The following is a 21,811-nucleotide window of genomic DNA, read 5'->3' on the forward strand; positions in this document are numbered from 1 at the left end:
TACGTCTGCTCATTCTGAAAGTAAGGTGACTTGAGTGTAGCCCCAGTGTCGTCAGTTCTACATAAGCAAAAAAGCATCTGGGCACATGGTTTTAATCCTCCATTACAACCTTGTATAAAATCTCAGCATCATTCAGGAATATAGGACATAATCTCCATTATTAGACAAGATGCATCACATTCTACCTTTTTGTTGTGCGAATTGTTTGTTCAAAATGTCAATGTTATTATTTCAGATTTATTGTCAAAATACATACATGACATCACATACAACCCTGAGATTCTTTTTTCTTGCAGGCAAAAGAAAGCATTTTCAGAGTTGTATGTGATGACATGTATGTACTCTGACAATAAATCAGTACTAATCTATTTATGTATGTAAACCTAGATTTATCATTTATGATATTTGTGCACTGTCCATGCCACAGCATCAGCTACACTTTGCAGTCAACAACATTTAAGTTGACATTTCTATCTTCTTATTCCCTGTCTTATTGCTATGCTTTCCAATAGCACATCTGACATTTTAATTATACTGAATTTTTCACTGGTTGGAACAATTACTTTAGCCTTGTTTTAACAAATGTCCTTTTCTGAAATCTCCGGCTGGTTCTGGAGGTGCTGAGAGTCAGCAAACTAATTCTAGGCTAAACAAGAAAATTGGCAGAATCAGGGGTCTGGTGCAGTACACAAAGTGGTGGAGAAAATCAGCAGGTCACACAGCATCCATGGGGATTAAAAGGCTGTTGACTTTTCAGACCTGAGGTCTTTTTCAGGAGTGCTGAATATCAGACAGATGTCTGAACAAAAATGCAGGTGCAGGGAGAGAAGAAGGAGAGGGACGCAGGCTAATAGGTAAAAGAGTGAAAGAGAAAGAAACTGTGAAGAGATGGAGGGAGAGGGCAAAGATAGAAACGGGGTGGGGACTGGAACTGGAGGAGGGGCAATGAGGGAAAGAGAGAGACTGAGAGGAGGTGAATGGAAATTGGGGGTCGATATTGATGCTGCCTGTTGGAGACTGCTGAGATGGAATATAAGGTGATGTTCCTCCAATTTGTGGGTGGCCTCCACTTGGCAGTACTTGAGGCCATTGACATCAGTGTGGCAATGAGGTAAATTCTAGTTAATGTTTTTTTTTGTTCACACTGAAACTATTAAAATCCATCTCCAACATAAACTGCAGCAACTGTGCTTCAATAACATCATCATAAACCTATTCTGTGCCTTTTGAAGGGCTTTCAGTATGATCATATCAGTGTTGATGAGGGAAAGCTAGAGAAACTAGGAACTACTTTAGATCTAAGGGACCTTGTGTCTTGTTGACACAGGGTAGCCAATTGGCCCATCTGTCTAATGCTAGCCCTTTGAAATCGATCCCTATTCTTCTTTCATTTCTTGGTTCCTCTGCTAACTATTCTCCCTTGCATATGTCTATCAGCTACTCTTTGATTTCTTTTGCCATTAACCCACATTAAGGGCTAATATAGTGAGAAAAAATAAGTGACACCACATCTTTAGAACTTGGAGGAAGTCTGAACACCTGCAGGAAGCTCACAATCTCTTGACAAGAATGTAAAAATTCTGCACAGACTCCACCCAGGATCGAATCCAGGTTCCTGCATCTGTGAGAGCATTTAAGATGTTGCGTGATCTTGGAAAATAGTGGGATGAGAACTAATAAATGAATAAATATTTGGGAACAAGACAAAGGTAGAAGGAAGGATGGGGAAATAGACATGAGTCGATTCCTGTTTCCAAAATCTTTAAAGGTTATGGAGTATTTTATAAAATGTACCCACTGTTATCATTTGCAAGACTGACATTTGTCGTCTAACCACTATTAGTCCATTAATAGAGAAGGTTTTTGAGATATTTAAGAGCCATAAAGAATCAATCATATTCATGCACTTTGGGTAAAATTGGTTATGAGGGCAGTCTTTTTTCACTGAAAGTGAAGCAGCTGAGTTTTTATAACAATCCATAAAGATATGACAAAGTAAAAATTGTACATAAAATGAGAAGCTAGTTTATCTGGAATTGCTCGTTCTCTGTGGTATCTCCACAATATTTGGTAAGCTTCTATATGTATTCATGTAACAAAAATATTGAAAAATCATTCCTTGTTTTTTTCTGATCCAGCAGCAAGAGGTATTTGCAAACTAGGGAGACACCACACGTTTCAAGACTAAAAACTACTTTGTGATAACTCAAAGATGATATAAAACTACTTATTAAATGCCTCAACAAAATACAGAAGGAAAATAATTATCAACCATCACCAATTTAGTGTTATGGGAACTGTTGGTTTAGTTGCCCTCTTTATTTCCTTCTCTTGTACGCGCATTCGCTCGTGCTCTTGCCCAATAGCCCCTTTTAGATCAAACAAAATTTATCACCTTTATAATTGATTGATGACAGTTTTACTTGATCTCATCCTAAGTTAGTCAATCTTTCTCATTTTTTTCAGATATCCTGTTGTGTCCTCAAGCTTCCTCTCTTATCAGTTCAGATTATTTGTGTCTTTGAAATATCACATTAGTTATATGTCGCTATTCTCTAATGACACTAATTTAAGGATCATAATTAGGAAAAAATCCACATTTAAATTTTACAATTTATACGTTTTAAAACCTAACATGATTTCTTATCTTAGTTCTTTTCTATCCCTTTGTGGTGCCAGTTTATAATGTCTCATTTCCTGTGACCCTTGATCGAGGTACATATCTTAAAAAACAGAGGCTAACAAATCTGCAAAAAGGCTTTTGCCAGTAACCCTACAATTACCATGTTAGTGTTATACATAGAAACATAGAAGATAGGAGCAGGAGTAGGTCATTCGAGCCTGCTCCACCATTCAACGAGATCATGGCTGATCTTAAAGATCAGTACCCCGTCCCCGCCTTCTCTCCGTAACCTTTAATATCCTTATACTGAAGAAATAGATCTAATTCCCTCTTAAATATATTTAATGAACCTGCCTCTACTGCCCTCTGTGGCAATGAATTCCACAGATTCACCACCCTCTGGGTATAGAAATTCCTCCTCATTTCGGTCCTAAATGGTTTGCCTATTATCCTCAAACCGTGGCCCCGGGTTCTGGATTTTCCCATCATTGGAAACATCCCATCTGCATCCATTCTGTCAATCCTGCCAGAATTTTATAGGTCTCTATGAGATCCCCTCTCAATCTTCTAAACTCCAGCGAGTACAATCCCAATTTGTGCAATCTTTCCTCATAAGTCATTCCTGCCATTCCAGGTATCAGCCTGGTGAATCGCCTCTGCACTCCCTCCATTGCAAGAACATCCTTCCTTAGATAAGGTGATCAAAACTGCACACAATACTCCAGGTGGGGTCTCACCAAGGCCCTGTACAGCTGCAGTAAGGTATCCTTGTTCCTATACTCAAACCCTCTTGATATGAAGGCCAACAAGCCATTTGCCTTTTTAATCACCTGCTGTACCTGCATGCTCGCCTTCAGAGACTGATGTACAAGTACCCCTAGGTCTCTCTGCACTTCTCCATCTCTTAATCTATTGCCATTCAAATAGTAATCTGCCCTCCGGTTTGTATTACCAAAATGGATAACCTCACATTTATCCACATTGTAGTGCATTTGCCATGTATCTGCCCAGTCCCTCAATTGATCCAAATCACACTGGAGCTTCCTGTCCCCCTCTTCCGTGCACACAACCCCTCCTAGCTTAGTGTCATCTGCAAATTTGGAGATATTACATCCAATCCCCTCATCCAGATCATTAATGTAAATTGTGAACAGCTGGGTTCCCAGTACAGATCCCTGTGGCACCCCACTGGTCACCGCCTGCCACTCAGAAAACGAGCCATTTATCCCAACTGTCTGTCTTCTACCTGCCAGCCAATTCTCAATCCACATCAATACTTTGCCCCCAATCCCATGAGCCTTGACTTTGTAAGCCAGTCGTATATGCGGGACCTTATCGAAGGCCTTTTGGAAGTCCAGGTACACCACATCCACTGGCTCTCCCCCATCTATTTTACCTGTCACCATCTCAAAGAATTCCAATAGATTTGTCAAGCACGATTTACCTTTTGTAAATCCATGTTGACTCCGTCCGATCCCTTCTCTGCTAGTCATATGCTCCGCTATTACATCCTTAATAATGGATTCCATCATTTTGCCCACTACTGATGTAAGGCTCACCGGCCTATAATTCCCCGCTTTTTCTCTACCCCCTTTTTAAATAGTGGCATAACATTAGCTACCCTCCAATCCATGGGTACTGATCCTGAGTCTATCGAGTTCTGGAAAATAATTCTTAAAGCATCTGCTATCTGAATGGCCACTTCCTTGTAGATTGTCAGGCCCTTGGGATTTATCTGCCTTCAATCCCATCAATTTCCCCAAGACCATGTCCTTTGAGATACTGATTTATTTCAGTTCCTCCCTTGCATTAGTCTCTATGTTTCCCAACATCCTTGGGAGGTTATTTGTATCCTCTCTTGTAAAAACAGAACTAAAGTAAGAATTTAATTGGTCTGCCATTTCCTTATTCCCCATTATACATTCCCTTGATTCCGACTGCAAAGGACCTACTCTGGATTTCACCAATCTTTTCCTCTGGACATATTTATAAAAGCTTTTGCAGTCGGTTTTTATATTTGCCGCAAGATTACTTTTGTAATTTATTTTTGCTCTCTTGATTAATCCCTTTGTCCTCCTTTGGTGCATCTTGAACTGCTCCCAGTCTTCGGTTGTGGTACTTTTTTTGGCCAATTGATATGCTCTCTCTTTGGACCTAATGCTGTCTCTAATTTCCCTTGTTATCCACGGTTGAGTCACCTTTTTTGGTTTATTTTTTTGCCAAAATGATTTTTGCAATTTCTCCATTAGATCTGTGATCTGTGCCAAAGAGAAATCACAGAATGCCTTTTTGAACTTTTCTCTACAATTCTCAAATTTCAAAGGGACAAAGTCAACAAAATTTCAGAACATTTAGTCATCTTCCCATCTCCTTTTGAACTTGTCCAGGAGACCTTCCTCCCACACTGCCACCAGCAGCACATGGATCATTATGTTCTATGGACTATGTAAGGAGCCCTTCCTCCCACACTGCCACCAGCAGCACATGGATCATTATCTTCTATGGACTATGTAATATTTTGGCTTGCTACAGCTGTAAATGTGCATGGCAGGTGATGTGCGATTTCATTTGAATACTTCCTAGTATTGCTGTGAGGATCACTTTTAGTTTGCATGAGGTTTATTACAGAACTTTGTCTTGAACACATGGTCTTTAAAAAAAGACAATTCTGAACTTCTTTTGTTAGAAGAAACATTATTCACTTAACCATATAACCATTTACGGAGCGGAAACAGGCCATGTTGGCCTTTCAAGTCCGCACCGGTTCACTGATTTTGTGTGCCCTCTTCAGGCATTGGTGATTTTAAGTGTAGTGTATCTTTGAGAATTTTAACATCTATCCATAGGTCCTCTGTACTTTGGATGTGAAATCTCATATTAAAATATCCAAAAACATTGGCTGTGTGGGAGAAGCCAGTGAGTGGCCATTGGACAATAGCTTCTCAGACTGGAGGCCTGTGACTAGTGGCGTGCTGCAGGGATCGGTGCTGGGACCAGCGTAGCTTGTCATCTAGATCCACAGTCTGGACAACAATGTGGTGATTGGATCAGCAAGTTTGCAGACAATACTCAGATCAGAAGCGCTGTGGACAGCATGGAAGGTTTTCAAAGCTTGGAGAGGGATCTGGACCAGCCGGAATAAACAGCAGATGGAATTTAACATGAACAACTGTGAGGTTTTGCATTTTGAAGGACAAACCATGAAAAGACGGTTCTGATGCAAAAACTAGGTTCTAAGTCAAACATTTAATTTTGTTGAAATTTAACATTCACTTGTGTTATTGATAGCACTCCCCCTATTAACCTTTAATTAATATTGAATATTTCAATGTGGACTTTACATTTCCAAGCAGATGTAACATGTGGGTCAAATTGTAAATGCCAAGGTGAAAGTCTTTCTCAGTTTGTTCCCTTCCACACTCTTTGCCACTGTGCACCATCAGAGAGTACAAAGCTGGGATTTTGTTCAGGCAGTGGACATTGGTACCAGTCATGAGAATTGATGATGATTTATAGTGAAACAGCACTGTACAACACAGCAGATTGTGTTCACTGCCTGCATATCTTTGGTAGAATAGATTCCCTCTACATTCTCAATGCATATCTTTCATAGAATAGATTCCCTCTACATTCTCAATGCATATCTTTCATAGAATAGATCCGCTCTGCATTCTCAATGCATATCTTTGGTAGAATAGATTCCCTCTCTATTCTCAATGCATATCTTTGATAGAATAGATCCCCTCTACATTCTCAATGCATATCTTTGATAGAATAGATCCCCTCTACATTCTCAATGCATATCTTTGGTAGAATAGATCCCCTCGACATTCTCAATGCACATCTTTGGTAGAATAGATCCCCTCTCTATTCTCAATGCATATCTTTGGTAGAATAGATTCCCTCCACATTCTCAATCACACTCTTGACGATGAACTGATGAAGGTTCTGCATTTGAAACACAATGACTTTTCAGTGATTGATGTTCCCTGGTTTAAAATGGTCTTGTCGAAACTGGAGCGTTCAATCATGTTTTTTTTTTCTCTTTAATGTTTGAGCTGTAAAAGTTTATAGTTTGGAGTCTGTCTGCCTTAGCACACCATTAACAAACATACACTTTTATCTTTTGCTTTAACACTCCTGGATCTGGGTAGATTTCACCATTATCCCTACCTGTTACAATTGAAATTGTGGTATCTATTAAAATTTAGCTCCTGAAAATCCTTACTAGCACAATATATGAAGATTATTGGTTTGAAAAAAGCTAAGCAATATCTTTAAAACATTATATTGCACTTGATGACAAATGTAATTGAGACTCTCTTGCTTTATCAAATTCCAAATTTATGAACTGGTAGCCAATTGGTTAGCCATAGTTCCTGATTAAATCATAGGTTATTTGTGTTAATATTAATGAATAGGTTGTTAATTTTGATGCATTTGCAAATACTGCATGATGATACAAATTTGATGAGGAGTTTCATTGGTATACTTCTCATATGTTTAAAATGCTGGAATTTAATTAAAATAATATGCTGGTATATTAGGGTAGCAATTAGACAAAGAAAGCTTATGGGACAGGCAATCATGATCTTGAATTTTCACCCACTTTTTAGCCTTGCAAAAAAAATCTGCAGCCATAAAATTGAAGTAATGTCATTACCTCATCTTCACTGGCTTATTTCATTCGTGAACCATCTTCCTCTTAAGCAGTCCCTCATTATTAAGAGTGCCATGCTTTCACTTTGGTTCTAGTGACTTCTGAGATGGCTGTTGAGGCCATTGTGGGACCTGCAGGCACCTCTAACTTAAATCTGCCAATGCATCTGGAAAATTTTATATGGACTGTTTGATACAATCAGACCAGTGTTTTGAAGTGTGCAGGACAGCAGCACTGAAAAGAGGTAGAAATTCTGATGTCTGCCTTTGCTGAGAGGTAGTTCCCAAAATATTAGATTAAATTTACATTTTCCAGGATCACAATTTGATTATTGAAGGGTGGTGTTCCAAAGTGGGGGCACATTTGAACAGAATGTTTGCTTTGCAGATATTGAGTGTTAAGCTCGCTTTTTCATCTGCTTCAGTGAATGAGTTGACAAAGGCTTGGAGTTTAACTTTTGTACACATTTGCAAGTTGTATCTGCTCAATGCAGCTCAATAATTGAACAAGTTCTTTTGCATTCAATACTAATTGGATCACATTGTGGACAAGAAACCAGGACAATGTGATTGATTAATTTAGAGGTAAATTTGAAGTCTGCAGTGAAATCTTTGGTAATTTTGTAACCCCACAGGCGAATAGGACAGAATTTAGCATAGGTACAGTCCTAATTTTGATCAGTGGGTTGGGAGTGTATTTGGTTTTCCCTCTGGGATAGGCTCAAAACTGAGGCTATGTGCATCAAACTTTGGGAGCACTTTTCAATTTCCACCGGGATTATCAGCAACTGGAGGGTGGCGAGTGTTGCTTAATCTTACAGCTACTCCTTGCACAGTATTTGAAGAGTGCTACCTTGTCATCCTTTGAATCAACTGGTTCCTCAACCCTGATCTCTGACTACCCACACTTCCCTCCAGGCTTATCACTGGTCAGAATTGACTTGTTAATACCTACGTATCAAATCGATTGTGTACGTTGTTCTACCAGTTCCTATTGCATGGAATCTATGGAGGCGACACAGGGGACATGTGTAAATAAGAGAGACAGCTGTGCACAGATGCATCAAGCAAATATTCTCTGCAGCTTGCTATTCTATGAGCCTTTTAACGCTGTAAACAATAGAAAAGTATTTACAATGGCAGGCTTCCCTTGGGATTAATGTCTGGGGCATTAATGATCAAATGCATAAAGTAGAAAGTTTAACATTTTCCCAGTAAGTTCATTTATTCACATCACAGGCCCGCGGTCAGCCAAGTAGGTGTTTACTTCCCAAGTATCTGCTGCAATGCTTCTGTTAGACTTTCACTCAGAAAGCGAGGTCTCCAAGTGGCTTTGTTGGTAATAACTATCCTCAACAGCTTTGGAGTTGGTGCACTTTGCCAAGGCCTTAATGAAGCAGGACCACTTGGACACAAGTGGCATCATTACAATGGAGAGACATTTTGAAGGTATCTGAATTCATCTGTGCACTTCCTGTTCTAAAATTCAGTGTGGTCTTTTGGACTGTAAAGAGATGCGGCAATCTATGTAAATCATCAGAAAAAGACCTCAAATAATGATCAAAGGATTTAAAAAAAACCTTTGTTGCCAGGTGCTTGCTCATTGTTGGTCCCAGTTTGAAATTTGCTGGAGGAGAGAATCCCACACAGTTTCATATCAGGAATGATTGAAACCAAAAACTCCATCAAAGCTGTTACAAGGTGTTGAGCATCTTTGCATATTTCTTCCTGACATTCTTGCACTAGATCTTTGTCAGTTTTTGTTTCAAATGGGCCAGTGGAGAAAGAACAAATGTGTAGTAATATGGTTCCAGCTAACTTGACATTGGATGTCACAGCTGAGAGTCCCTGTTGCGGATTCAGACACAGGAATTTGATACTTTTTTTTTGCATGATGGTCTTCCTGCAAAGCAGATTACAGCATGACAATTGTCAATGAATTTTGACAATGATGGTAAAAGCAAATAATATTGTGATAGTACAGATCTATCACCAATGTACATAGTGTATATAGTTACTGTATCTAGACTGTGCTTACAGTGATTGGCTGAGAGCTAAGCCACGCCTATTGTCTGGGCCTTAAAGGGTTGTGTCCCTAGCCAGGTCGGATCATTCCAGACTGGTCGGCCACCTGTGAAGAGCTCCTGTCTTTTGCTAATAAAAGCCTTGGTTTGGATCAACAAGTCTTTGGTTCTTTCGATGAGCTCTACAAATATAGGTTAGTTAAGGTAAATGTACAAAAAGTTTAACCTGTCAGAGAATCAAAATAATTATTATTGTAATAATATTGACCAAGAATTAAACAAGTTATTGAAATCAATCTCCAATTTAGGAATAAAGAGGGAGTCAAACTACATTTATGGAGATGCTGTTGAAGAGCCTGAACAATAGGTACAAAACAATGGAAAAGAATTGGGAAAAATCAACCATTGCCTTCCGCAATGATTGTAGTTAACCATATAACCATATAATCATTTACGGAGCTTAATGGATTATAAATTATATCTGATTTATGTAATGAAATTTTCCACTTTAAAAACCTGATTCAAGTAGTAACAAAAGCAGTTGTTGTTTCTGAAATTCTTTACTGTTTAATTTACAGGCTCAAAAAAATGAGAGGGAATCAATTCGACAGAAGTTGGCACTTGGAAGTTTCTTTGATGATGGCCCAGGAATTTACACCAGCTGTAGCAAGAGTGGTAAACCCAGCTTGTCTTCACGGTGAGTATTGGAAACAAAGTCTTAGACACTTGTAAAATTCTTGGATGTTGATTTTCAACCATCTGAGCCCCATTTAAATCTTTGGAGGGCATTTAACCAAGGTTTCTCTCACCACTAAACCAAGAACTGCAGTGATGTCCATTAAAGTATTTTGTAACACAGTTAAACTCCAAAATTCACCATCCCAATAATTCTGCTTTGATCAGAGATGTGGAGGAATTTCTTTAATCAGTGGGTGGTATATCTGTGGAATTTGTTGCCACAGGCAACACTGGGTATTTAAGGTAGAGATTGATAGGTTCCTGATTAGCCGGGCATTGGGAAAATGGATCAGCTCATGATTAAATGGCAGGCTGCTCCTTTGTCTTATGTTCTTAACTGGCTCCCCTGATTTTGTTTCAACTCAGCAAGGCTGTTCCCCACACTGCTTATACTCACAGGGCCCTAGTTTCCCACACATCTTTTAAACTCACTGGATTTTGTTTCCCATATTCCCTTTTAAACTAAACATGCTTTGTTGTCCAAATTTTGTGTAAGTTCACCTACTTCACTTGAAAATTTATCATACAGCTGTCAAAGTGAATTGTAATCCTTGTGCTGAAATAGTTGGCAATTTAATTTTTTTTAAAAAAATCTCCTTTAGGCAACTGAAAGCCAAGCTGCTGCATGTATTGAATAGAGCAAAAGGAAACGTATTCTTGTAGCTGGAGCAAAAGGAATTCTATTTTGACGGAGTAACTGCAGCGAGAGTTATGTGATTCACGATTCTTCAGTTGAGAGGCTTAAAACCACAATCTGCTGACTCACAGGAAAAGGTGTGACCAATGTGGCGGAGTAACAATTCAAAGGTTGCAATGAGTTTTATTGGATGAGGGAAATCAGGGAGTGGTACTTGCCTGGATTTGAATATGGGTTTCCAGAAGTCTTAACATTGTGGGAGAACAGATTAAAAGAAGTGGGCCATTCATTGCACAGAGATAGGAAGCAATGGACTGTGATAGAAAGACTACAGATGCTGAAATCTAGAGCTAAAAACAACCTGCTGGAGGATCTCAGAGGGTCAGTCAACACCCATTTTTCTCCACTGGCATCCTCCAGTAATTTCTTTCTGATTATGATAGAGTTTGATTGCAACACTGATGAATCCATGAAAATGGAAAATTATTCATGGTATAATTGTTCTGTTTTCAGAAATTAATGTTCTGATCTACATTGATCATTATTGTGTCACCAAAATAAAGGTTTCACCATGAAGGAATTTTGATTTGCCTCCAGTGGCATTTTTAAAAATTTTCTTCCATTCTGTATTGGATATGATCTAATGGAAAACTTTTCTACAGAATTGCGAAATATAATTGACAACTCCTGTTTTCTTCTGAAGAATTGGTAGTTCCTTTAATCCAACAGCCAGACAGAAAATAGATGATCTCATTTTAGTCCTTTGTGGTGTGGATCCATGCTGATTGCTGCTGTTATCTGAAAGCAGTGTTCTGCTTTCAGTAGATTTTCTCAAAGGTAGGGAAATTCAGATGTTCTGTCAGAGAACATACATGACATCACATACAATCCTGAGATTCTTTTTCCTACGAGCTGGCAGAATTTCTACTTGTAGGTAGTGCGCAAAATTGTACTCAAGAAAAGATAATGTAAGTAAAAGTATCTCTATGAGCCCCATTTTTAAAGTATTCATATGTCATTATATATAACAATTACAGCACGGAAACAGGCCATTAGGCCTTTCTAGTCCGCACCGAACCAAACACCCCTCTCTAGTCCCACCTCCCTGCACAATGCCCATAACCCTCCATCTTCTTCTCATCTATATACCTGTCCAACCTTTTCTTAAATAATACAATTGACTCCGCCGCCACTATTTCTCCCGGAAGCTCATTCCACACGGCTACCACTCTCTGAGTAAAGAAGTTCCCCCTCATGTTACCTCTAAACCTCTGCCCCTTAATTCTTAACTCATGTCCTCTTGTTTTAATCTTTCCTCCTCTTAACGGAAATAGTCTATCCACATCCACTCTGTCTATCCCTTTCATAATCTTAAATACTTCTATCAAATCCCCTCTCAACCTTCTACACTCCAAAGAATAAAGACCTAATCTGTCCAATCTCTCCCTATACTCTAGATGCTTAAACCCAGGTAACATTCTGGTAAACCTTCTCTGCACTCTCTCCACTCTGTTTATATCTTTCCTATAATTAGGCGACCAGAACTGCACACAGAACTCCAAATTAGGCCGCACCAACGTCTTATACAATCTCAACATCACCTCCCAACTCCTATATTCCATGCAATGATTGATAAAGGCCAGCATATTAAAAGCCTACTTCACCACCCTATTCATGTGAGTTTCTACCTTCAGGGAACGATGTACCGTTACTCCTAAATCTTTCTGCTCTTCTGTATTCATCAATGCTCTCCCATTTACCATGTATGTCCTGTTCTGATTCTTCTTACCAAAATGAAGCACCTCACACTTATGTTAAAACATTTGTATTTTTATTAATTATTCTCTTCTTAAACTAATTGTTAATAATAAATTATAATAAACTTTTGTTGAAAACAGGAATCTTTAATACATGCAGATTTTCCTGTGATCGTTTAATTTGTCAGGATCACCAACATTATGGTGCAACCAATTAAACTGATGCTTGTACAAAATGTAATGCTTGGCCTCGTTCATCAAGGCCATTGAAATCTAGTGTCCCCCAAAGGTTTTATTCAGTGAAAACAGCATCTAATGGTTAATGCGTACAGATGACATTACCTTGCGTTTGATTATTATCTTTGTCTGGCACAACCTGCGAATGGAGGATACTGGGGTTGTGGATGGAAGGCAGCCTGATAGCGCAGGGTGTATGTCTGTGTGTGTGCCCTTGGTCTATGACACACCTTTATTATTGTACTTACCTTTGGGTAATAGAAATGCGTAGATATTGGGGAATATTATCTGACTTGAGAAGGAATGGGTTATTTGGACAAAGGGTACAAAGCTCGATGATATCTCTGGAAGTTGCCAGTGATACTTTTGACACTTTGAAGTAAAGGAAAGAATTTTGAAGAGTTTGGATTGTGGTAATTTGTGCATATGTAAAACTGGTCAAGCCTGCCTTGCCTCCCATGACGGGTAATGGATGCAGTTAGTAGGTATATAGACAAGCCATGGAGAAAGTGCTCGTCCATAGAATTAGTGTAGTTAGGTATTTGCTACTTGTTTGGACTGTAACACGCTATGATTCAAGATACCTTTATTGTCATGTAATAGTGCAGAACATGTAATATTACATGAAATTGCCTTCTGTCTGCCGTTGAGACAAAGTCACTTTTAGTATCGTCTGGCACCCCTTACAGTAATAGAGAAAGTGTAGCATAAGAGAATCCCATCAGAGTCACTTGAGTGTCCATGAATTCACCTCCAGCACTCTTGCAATCTCTGCAGCTGTTCAGTCCATTGTAACCTGAGCTCCAGATGCAAACCTCTAACGTGATCAGGAAGCCCAAGACCCTTCAGGAGCCCTTCTTCCCCCTCACCACTCTCACGAATCCCAGCTCTGATACTTGGTCCCATTTGCTTATCGTCAGCAGTCTGCAGCCTGTGCATGTCCACTGACTGTATTGCCTGCAGCAATGTGTGTCCCTTTGCCACTGAGCCCCTCGTTACTTTGCTGCCATGGTCACCATCCTGAATGGATCCTTCAGCTGCTGAGCTCCATGCTGGGCTGCTGCTGTGGATAACATCCTGTAGGGTCGTTTTCCTGTGCATCTCAACAGAGGGTGTTTTCCCCATTTCTGGTGCCTTGCTGTGGTCTACTGCTTCCCCAGAATCTGCAACCCCATATGATTGCTGCTGAGCACAGACTTCTGGGGTTGCAGGAGTTTCCTTTAACAACACTGTCAAAAGTCTCCACGGAGCCTCCACCATTAGGACTAGGTGACTGAACCATTCAGAGCAGTGCTAAGTCTCCGCTCTCCTGGATCTGCACCAGTGGCAGTGCTGCGGGAGAGCAGATGGCAGGAGCCAATGGATTAGACTTCCCATTGTTCAGCTGGAAGTAATTATGAATCATCAAAAGCAGTTTGACAGCAGGAATGCTGCAGAGAGATGGGAGCCGTCAGTGGAAATCAGTCTCATGTTTTAACATGATGCTAGCCAGTATCCCTGTGGAAATGAATGTGTGGAGGCCTCTTGAGACTGAGCGTTGGGAGAAGAAGTACTGTGATTGTGCAGCCATATTTGGGGTGGTGTTGGAGGGGAGTTGCCTTTTTCTTCATGGCTTAATAATTTACACAATTTAAGTGCAACCAATGTAAGAACAGTCCTTTTTTTTCTAATTTTTGCATGTCATTTATTTATTTTAGCGTAATTCTAATTTTTAAGAGTGGGATAAGAGTATTGGGTTCAAAAATTCTGTCCCAATTTAGTTCATCAAGCTTAAATAATGATTAATTGTGTTGAAGGGTTAGCATTCTTTATCTCCATGAAAATTCATGGGAAGTGCACATTTCACTCACAAATCAGACAGTCTTTGCTTCTGTTCAGCCTTTCCAATCAGTTATGCTTTTAATTGCCATGGAGCAAACCTGTGTTCAGTCACCAAGTAACCAGTTCAGTCCATCACACATATTTGAATCCTCTTTCAATGGTTGAATAAGCATCACTGAGTAACACACAAAATGACAGATTGGTTGAATCATAATCTTAAAGATCTTTTGATGAAAGCACCTCTGTGGAAATTATTTGTAGCATTTGATATTTTCCCGACAAATGTGTAATACTCACAGCGTGTCAGACAAAAATTGTCTCACTTCACTGCCACAAATATGAGAGATTTTAAAATGCCAATATGAGAATATATCTTGGAACCAATGAAAATTAAAACTTTTGATTTTCTCTCTGTTTGTTTGTGTGACATCATCACCTCTCAGAAAAGCAAACCTACAGCAGAAACTATTAATAGCAGCAACCTGCAATTTGTATTCCAAGTTGGTACCTTGTATTATTTTTTAAAATATTTCAGTGTTATTAACTGGTGGTTGAGTCTTATTAATAAAGAAACAATTTTTTTAGCTTCTTGGGCCAACATTTTTATTTTAAAAAAAGCTACTACAGTCAAATACAGTAAGTATTTTTTTTCTGGGTTGAGATTGCACTAATATTCAGCAAAGGTGGAAAATAATCCAAAAATAAAAAGAAGTATATAAAGCAAATAATTTATGGAAATTTATCAGGAAGTTTGTTGCAGCTTGATGATAATTAAGTTGAAACAGAAAAATGTTGAGGCATTCAAAAATCAAGCTGATGATTTGACTAGAAACTGATGTATCCAATTATAGAATTTAGAAGGATGAGGGGGGGGGGTCTTAATAAAATGTATTAAATTATGAAAGGCGTGGATAAGAGAACGATAGGAAAGTGGTTTTCATTGGTGGGGAGACTAGAACTAGGGGACATAGACTCAAGATTAGGATGGAGATGAGGAGGAACTGCTTTTCCCAGAGGGTGGTGAGTGGGTCTATGGAATTCACTGGCCTCTTGAAGTAGTGGAGGCTCCCTCAGTATATACATTTAAGACAGGGTTAAATAGATTTTTTTTAATAGTAGGAAATTAAGGAATATGGGAGAAAGCCAGGTAGGTAGAGATGAGCCCATCATTAGATCAGCCATGACCTCATTGAAAGGCGGAGCAGGCTCGATGGGTCGGATGGCCTTCTCTTGCTTCCATTTCTTATGTTCTCATCTCTGCTATCATTTCCATCATTTCCAAATCTTTCACGACTATTGTAAAAATGGTGGGTGCCAAGAATTATACAGTTCTAGCCAAGGCCCAACAACTGACTTCATAGTTCAGCATTACTTATTTTACATTCGGTGCTTCTTCTTACAAAGTCAAATTGAAAATCAGATTTCACAGAACTCAAAAGCCATTTTTGTGTTGCTCTTGGTGGCGGGCTGCCACACTACCACACTTGTAATTTTTTATCCCCAAGGTATTACACACTAAAATAATTTTCCAGTGAACTTAGTAACTTTACAGGGGATGCAGGAAATAAGCCCCTAATAAATTCCAAGGGTGTATGGGGAACTGAACCAGGAAAATCTAAAGGGAGCTTGGAATTCTGACCCAGTCTGTCAGAGGGAATGTAGGATCTGGAGCCCAGTAAATGAAATCACAATGTGTCGAAAGAAATGGGGCTTCGGGAATAGTGTTAAAGGGAATATGGGATTCTCCACAATGTGAGCCAGATGCCGAACCATCAGAATTTCTGAAAAGTTGGATAGCAAAATAATCATCATTTTACAGGTATGTGAATTTTCTGTGTTTCCACAGAATTCCACTTTTAAAAAAAATCAATTTTCCACATTTTGAATGATTTCCGCGTTCAGGAGCTTGGTTCAGGGCCCATCAGTCTTCTGCACCTTGGGCTCCCAGCGGGCAGCGCCGCAACTCAGGCTCCCAGTGGCAGCAGCAGGAACCTTAGGCTCCCGGCAGGAGCAGGGCCTCAGTGGGGAGGTGTGGTGATCGGCGGTGGCCAATTTTTTTTTTGGAAGCCAAGAACAAGGTGGAGTAAAGCAGCAAAGTGTTTATTGTAACCGGGAACAAGGTGGAATAAAACAGCGAACACACCATGAAGGTAACAGAAAGGCATGGAGAAGGAAAAGAATAAATTGACAAATCACTATAAAGATAAACATATTCAAAGTCAATAAAAATAATAATGTTATTAGTACACAGTGACATGGTCACATTATTTTGTAATGTCCAATTTTACTGGTATTATAGGTAAATTTTCAAAAATTTTCCAAAAGGGGGATGCTGCCCCCCAATCACCCGCCCCCCCCCCCCCCCCGGCAAGGGGCGCTGCGGCACCTTCACCCCTGCTGTACGCCTCATGCAAGCACTTGGTTCTTTTCATTTTTTTCTAAACCTCACATGCCTGTTTACTGCAATCCTTTGAATCCTATCTTTGTACTCTTGTTGAGTGAATGAGATTTGGTGAAATATTGAATGTCATTCTTCTTTGTCAGGCCAAAAAGCAATCGCTTCCTTCTTCCTTCCATCCCCTGTCCACCATCTCTGGCTACTTTCTCTTTGATACTGCACCCAAATTGTTTTGCAGTCCTGGTGGAATTCATCATCTGTTCTGAAATGATCCAGATATCCTGCAGATATTTATTGCAGTCTTTTATACATGAAGGGTACTCAGCATGCTGCGGGTTATCTGAATTTAGAGAATTCACTTTCTGTTCTTTCCTATAGTGGGCACACCCATATTAGCATTTAGATCTTTTAATTACCTACTACAGTTATCAATAGTGAGCCTGCCAACAATTCTTATTTGACATTTTCTGCCATGATATCTGATAGGAGTACAAGCACACAGTTTAATATTGAATGCGAAACATTTGTTCATGTAATGATAAGCTTGTAATTCAAAATGAGAGATGATTGACACAGTAGCAACTTTATTTGTGTATTAAATGCATGATTATTCTCGCGGAACGTGTATGTAGATTGGACATTTGTGTCAATCTACATACAAGAGTTAAATCTGTCAGCTTTGCATTACTGCATTGTGCGAGTAACAAGAATAATGAAAACACATTAGCTCTTTGGAATATTCAGAGAAATGGCAAATGGCGACTGTTTTTCACATGTCCTTTTCATTGTTCCAAGCAAGAATGTTTGGTTCGTGAGTGATGGGTGATGTAGTGAATTTTTTGCAGTCCTTACTGAGATAGTCACTGTGTGTTTACAATAAATGTAGCAGATTTGCTAGAATTATGGAGGAAGGTTTAAACTAGCTAGGCAGGGGAGTGGGAACCGGAGTCTTCAGTTAGATGATGGAGCATTTGGTGAAAAGGGAGACATGTGTAGTGAGACTGTGAGGAAGGATGTGGCAGTAGATGGAGTATAAATGCAATCAGTTGGATAGGTTGAAATATGTTTACGTTAATGTGAGAAGCATTAAAAGCAAGGGGGATGAACTTAGAGGATGGATCAGGTCATGGAATTATTATGTGGTTATGACAGAGACTTAGCTGATGCGAGGACAGAATTAACTAGGGTATGTTCTGGAGTTTAGATGTTTCAAAAGAGATAGGGAGGGAAAAGAAGGGTGGCTATGCTGATCAGGGATACTATCACAGCTGTAAAAATTGAGGATGTTGTTTGGGGGGGGAATCATCTACTGAGTCAGTGTGGGTGGAAGTCAGAAGCAGGAAGGAAGTAATCACTCTATTGGAAGTATTCTAAGACTCCAAATGGCCACCGGGATACTGACTAGCAGGTAAGTTAACAGATTTTGGAAAGGTGCAAAAATGACAGAGTTATTGTTATGGCAGACTTTAATTTCCCTACTATTGACTGGTACCTCCTTCATGCAAAAGGTTCAGATAGGGCAGAATTTGTCAGATGTGTTCAAGAAGCATTCCTGATACCATTTGTGGACAAACTAACTGGAGGGGAATCCATACGGGATCTAGTATCAGGTAATGAACCTGGTTGGGTGACAGACCTCTTGCTGGGTGAGCATTTTGGAGACTTTGCTCCCTGAGCATAGCTATGGAAGACAATAGGTGTAGACAAAATGTGCAAGTGTTTAATTGGGGAAGAGCTATTTATGATGGGATTAGGCAGGAGCTTGGGAACAGATGTTCTCAGGGAAATGCACAGAAAAAATGTGGAGAATGTTTAGGGACCACTTGTGCGGGCTTCGGGATAAGTTTGACCCACTAATACAGGAAAAGATAGTAGGGTAAAAGATTCATAGTTGAAAAGAGAAGTGAGACAGGAAGTCAAGAGGAAGAAGAAAGCATATGTCAGGCAAAAGTCAGGAAAGGCTCATGAGAATTATATGATACTAAAAATCCCTGAGTAGAGCGAGAAGGGGGCATGAAAAGTCCTTAACAAGTAGGATTAAGGAAAACCTTAAGGCATTCTACACGTATGAGAAGAACAAAAAGAAATGACGACAGTGAGGGTAGGACCAATTAAGGATAAAGGGAAGAATCTGCCTGGAAGCAGAGGTGGTTCTAAATGAAAACTTTGCTTAGGTGTTCACAGGTGAGAGGGACTTTGAATGTGAGGTCAGTGTTGAACAGGTTAATGTACTGGAGCAGAACGAGGTTAAGAAAGAAAAATATTCGGAGAGCTAAGTCCCGGGACCTGATGCACTATATCCAGGTTATTCCGGGAAGTTTTGGAAGTGATTGCTCAAGCACTGGCAATGATCCTTTTGTTCTCCCTTGCCACAGCAGAGGTCGCAGAGGATTGGAGAATGGAAAATGTAGTCCTTTTGTTTAATTAAGATAAGAGGGAGAAAATCCTGGGAATTATAGACCAGTGGGCAAACTATTGGAGAAGATTCTTGGGGACAGGAGTACGAGCTTTAAGATAAGCATAGTTTACTCACAGTTAGTCAGTATGGCCTCTTAACCCTAATTGAGTTATTGATGAAGATAAGGTGGTAATATGTACATGAATTTTAATAACACATTTGACAAGGTGCCCATGGTAAGCTCATTGAGAAAGTCACGGAGCATGGGGTCCATGGAACCTTGTCTGCTTGGATTTGAAATTGCCTTGCTTGGCAGAGGGTGATAGTTCATTGAATGAATTCTGTGTGAAGGCCAGTGATGAGTGGTATTCCACAGGGATCTTTTCTGGAACCCCTGCTCATTTTGATTTTTATAAATGGCTTGGCCAAAGAAGTAGAGGGATAGGTCAGTAAGTTTGTAGATGACACAAATTTTGGAAATGCTGTGGATAGTGCAGAAGGTTGACAACAGGATACAGACAGGATGAAGAATTGGGCAGGAAGTAAAAGATACAGTTTAATCTAGATAAGTGTGAAGTGATTCACTTTGGAATGTCGAACTTGGAAGTGGAGTGCATGTTAACAGTATAGAGGAACAGAAAGATCTTGGGGTCCAAGTCCTTAGATCCCTCAAAGTTGCCATGAAGGTTGATGAGGTGGTAAAGAAGGTGTATGGTGTGTTGATGACATTAGACAGGGTGTTGAGCTCAAGAACCGAGAGTTAACAATACAGTTCTATAAAACTGGTTAGACCACACTTGAAATATTGCTTTCAGTTCTGGTCACCTAATTTTGTGAATAATGTAGAAGATTTAGAGAGGGTGCAGAGGAGATTTACCGGCATGTTGGCTCAATTGGAGAAAGTGGCTCATGAAGCAAGGTTGACAGAGCTCAGTCTCTTTGACGCAATGCGGAGTGAGAAGTGACTTAATAGGGGTGTTTAAGATTATTGAGGGGCATTGATGAGGTGGACAGGAAGTATCTTTTTCCAACAGCAACAACAGCAAATTCCATAGGACATTTGTTTCAAGAGGAGAGTTTAGGAGAGATGTCAAAGGTACATTGGTTTTTACACAGTCAGTGGTGGATGCCTAGGACGCATTGTTTGGGGCGGTGGTGGAGTGTCATGAGTTGTAGAGCAGGTTTCATTAGATCAGCACAACTTTGTGGGCTGAGGGTCTGTATTATTTATTTTTTATTTTAAATTTAGACATACAGCATGGTAACAGGCCATTTTGGCCAGCAAGCCCATGCCACCCAATTAACCTACAACCCTTGATACATTCTGAAAGGTGGGAGGAAACAAGAGCCCCCATGGAAACCCACACAGAAAAAAGACTCCTTACAAACACTGTGGGATTTGAACCCCTGCCCTGATCGGTGGCGCTGTAACAGGGTTGCGCTAACCGCCACACTAACTGTGCTGCCCAACTATGCTGTAATGTGTTATGGTCTGTCATTCCTGGTGACTCTTTAATGCAGTATTGCTGCCTGTGATGACACCCAAGAAATTAAATATGAAGCCCAGGTCTCATCTGTGTTGTTAATATTTAATTATAATTTTTTAAATTCCATCCTCTTCACTTAACAGCTTGGTGCCACACTGGACAACACTGATCCAGCACCTAGCCACAAAAACTCTTAGTCTTGTATTTAGTTGCTGACTGATGTATTTGCCCAGATGGTGCTATTACAGCAATGATTATTTGTGATGCATTTTAGAACATTCAGGAAATTACATTCATTTTATTATTTTGCTTGTTCTCCTTTTAATTAAAAATTTTGCTTTGCACATTAGACAATATTCCAGAGAATAGGAGGTAGGCAATTTGGAGGACTTGTCATCCTTCACACAAATCAGGCTACATAAATTTGCATCTCATTTTTGTCAGCTGTTGTGTCAATTTTACTTTTAAGGCTCAGCCTCCTAAACCATGCTGATGCATTTAGAAAATGAATTTTTTTTGGTGAGGCTCAGGTTCATGGAATTAAAATAGTATCATTACAAATAGTACAGGATTGAGAATTGTTGGCACTGTGCAACTAGCTCAAATATTTAGATGTCTAAGAAACACCAACCTTAACTTCTAAAAACATTAGTTAAAAGACATGTTAGGATTTAACAAAAAGACATGTTAATACCATATAACCATATACAGCACAGAACAGGCCAATTTGTCCCTCCTAGTCCCACTGACCAGCACCTGGTCCATACCCCTCCAATCCTCTCCCCTCCATGTAATTATCCAGTCTTTCCTTAAATGTAAATAACGTCCTTGCTTCAACCACCTCTGCCGGAAGCTTATTCCACATCCCAACCACCCTTTGCGTGAAGAAATTTCCCCTCATGTTCCCCTTATAATTTTCCCTCTGCAATCTCAAACCATGGCCTCTGGTTTGAATATCCCCCACTCTTAATTGAAAAAGCCTATCCACAATACAACATAAGAAATATAAGTATTCAGTGTAAAAGTTAGTTC

General features: G+C 39.7%; 1 protein-coding gene across 10 annotated transcripts in view; it reads left to right on the forward strand.

Moving 5' to 3' along the window:
- Positions 1 to 21,811, forward strand: part of schip1 (schwannomin interacting protein 1) — a 547,841-nt gene that overhangs the window by 479,935 nt on the left and 46,095 nt on the right. For 9 of the 10 annotated variants that reach the window (XM_069896763.1, XM_069896764.1, XM_069896765.1 and 6 more), the window contains one exon: positions 9,885 to 10,003. In XM_069896763.1, coding sequence (XP_069752864.1) covers positions 9,885 to 10,003 — 119 coding nt within the window. Of the gene's footprint in view, positions 1 to 9,884; positions 10,008 to 21,811 lie in introns of all 10 variants that reach the window. The other variant, XM_069896773.1, reaches the window with a different exon arrangement.

This window comes from Narcine bancroftii, chromosome 9, assembly GCF_036971445.1.
Source record: "Narcine bancroftii isolate sNarBan1 chromosome 9, sNarBan1.hap1, whole genome shotgun sequence".
Lineage (NCBI taxonomy): Eukaryota > Metazoa > Chordata > Chondrichthyes > Torpediniformes > Narcinidae > Narcine > Narcine bancroftii.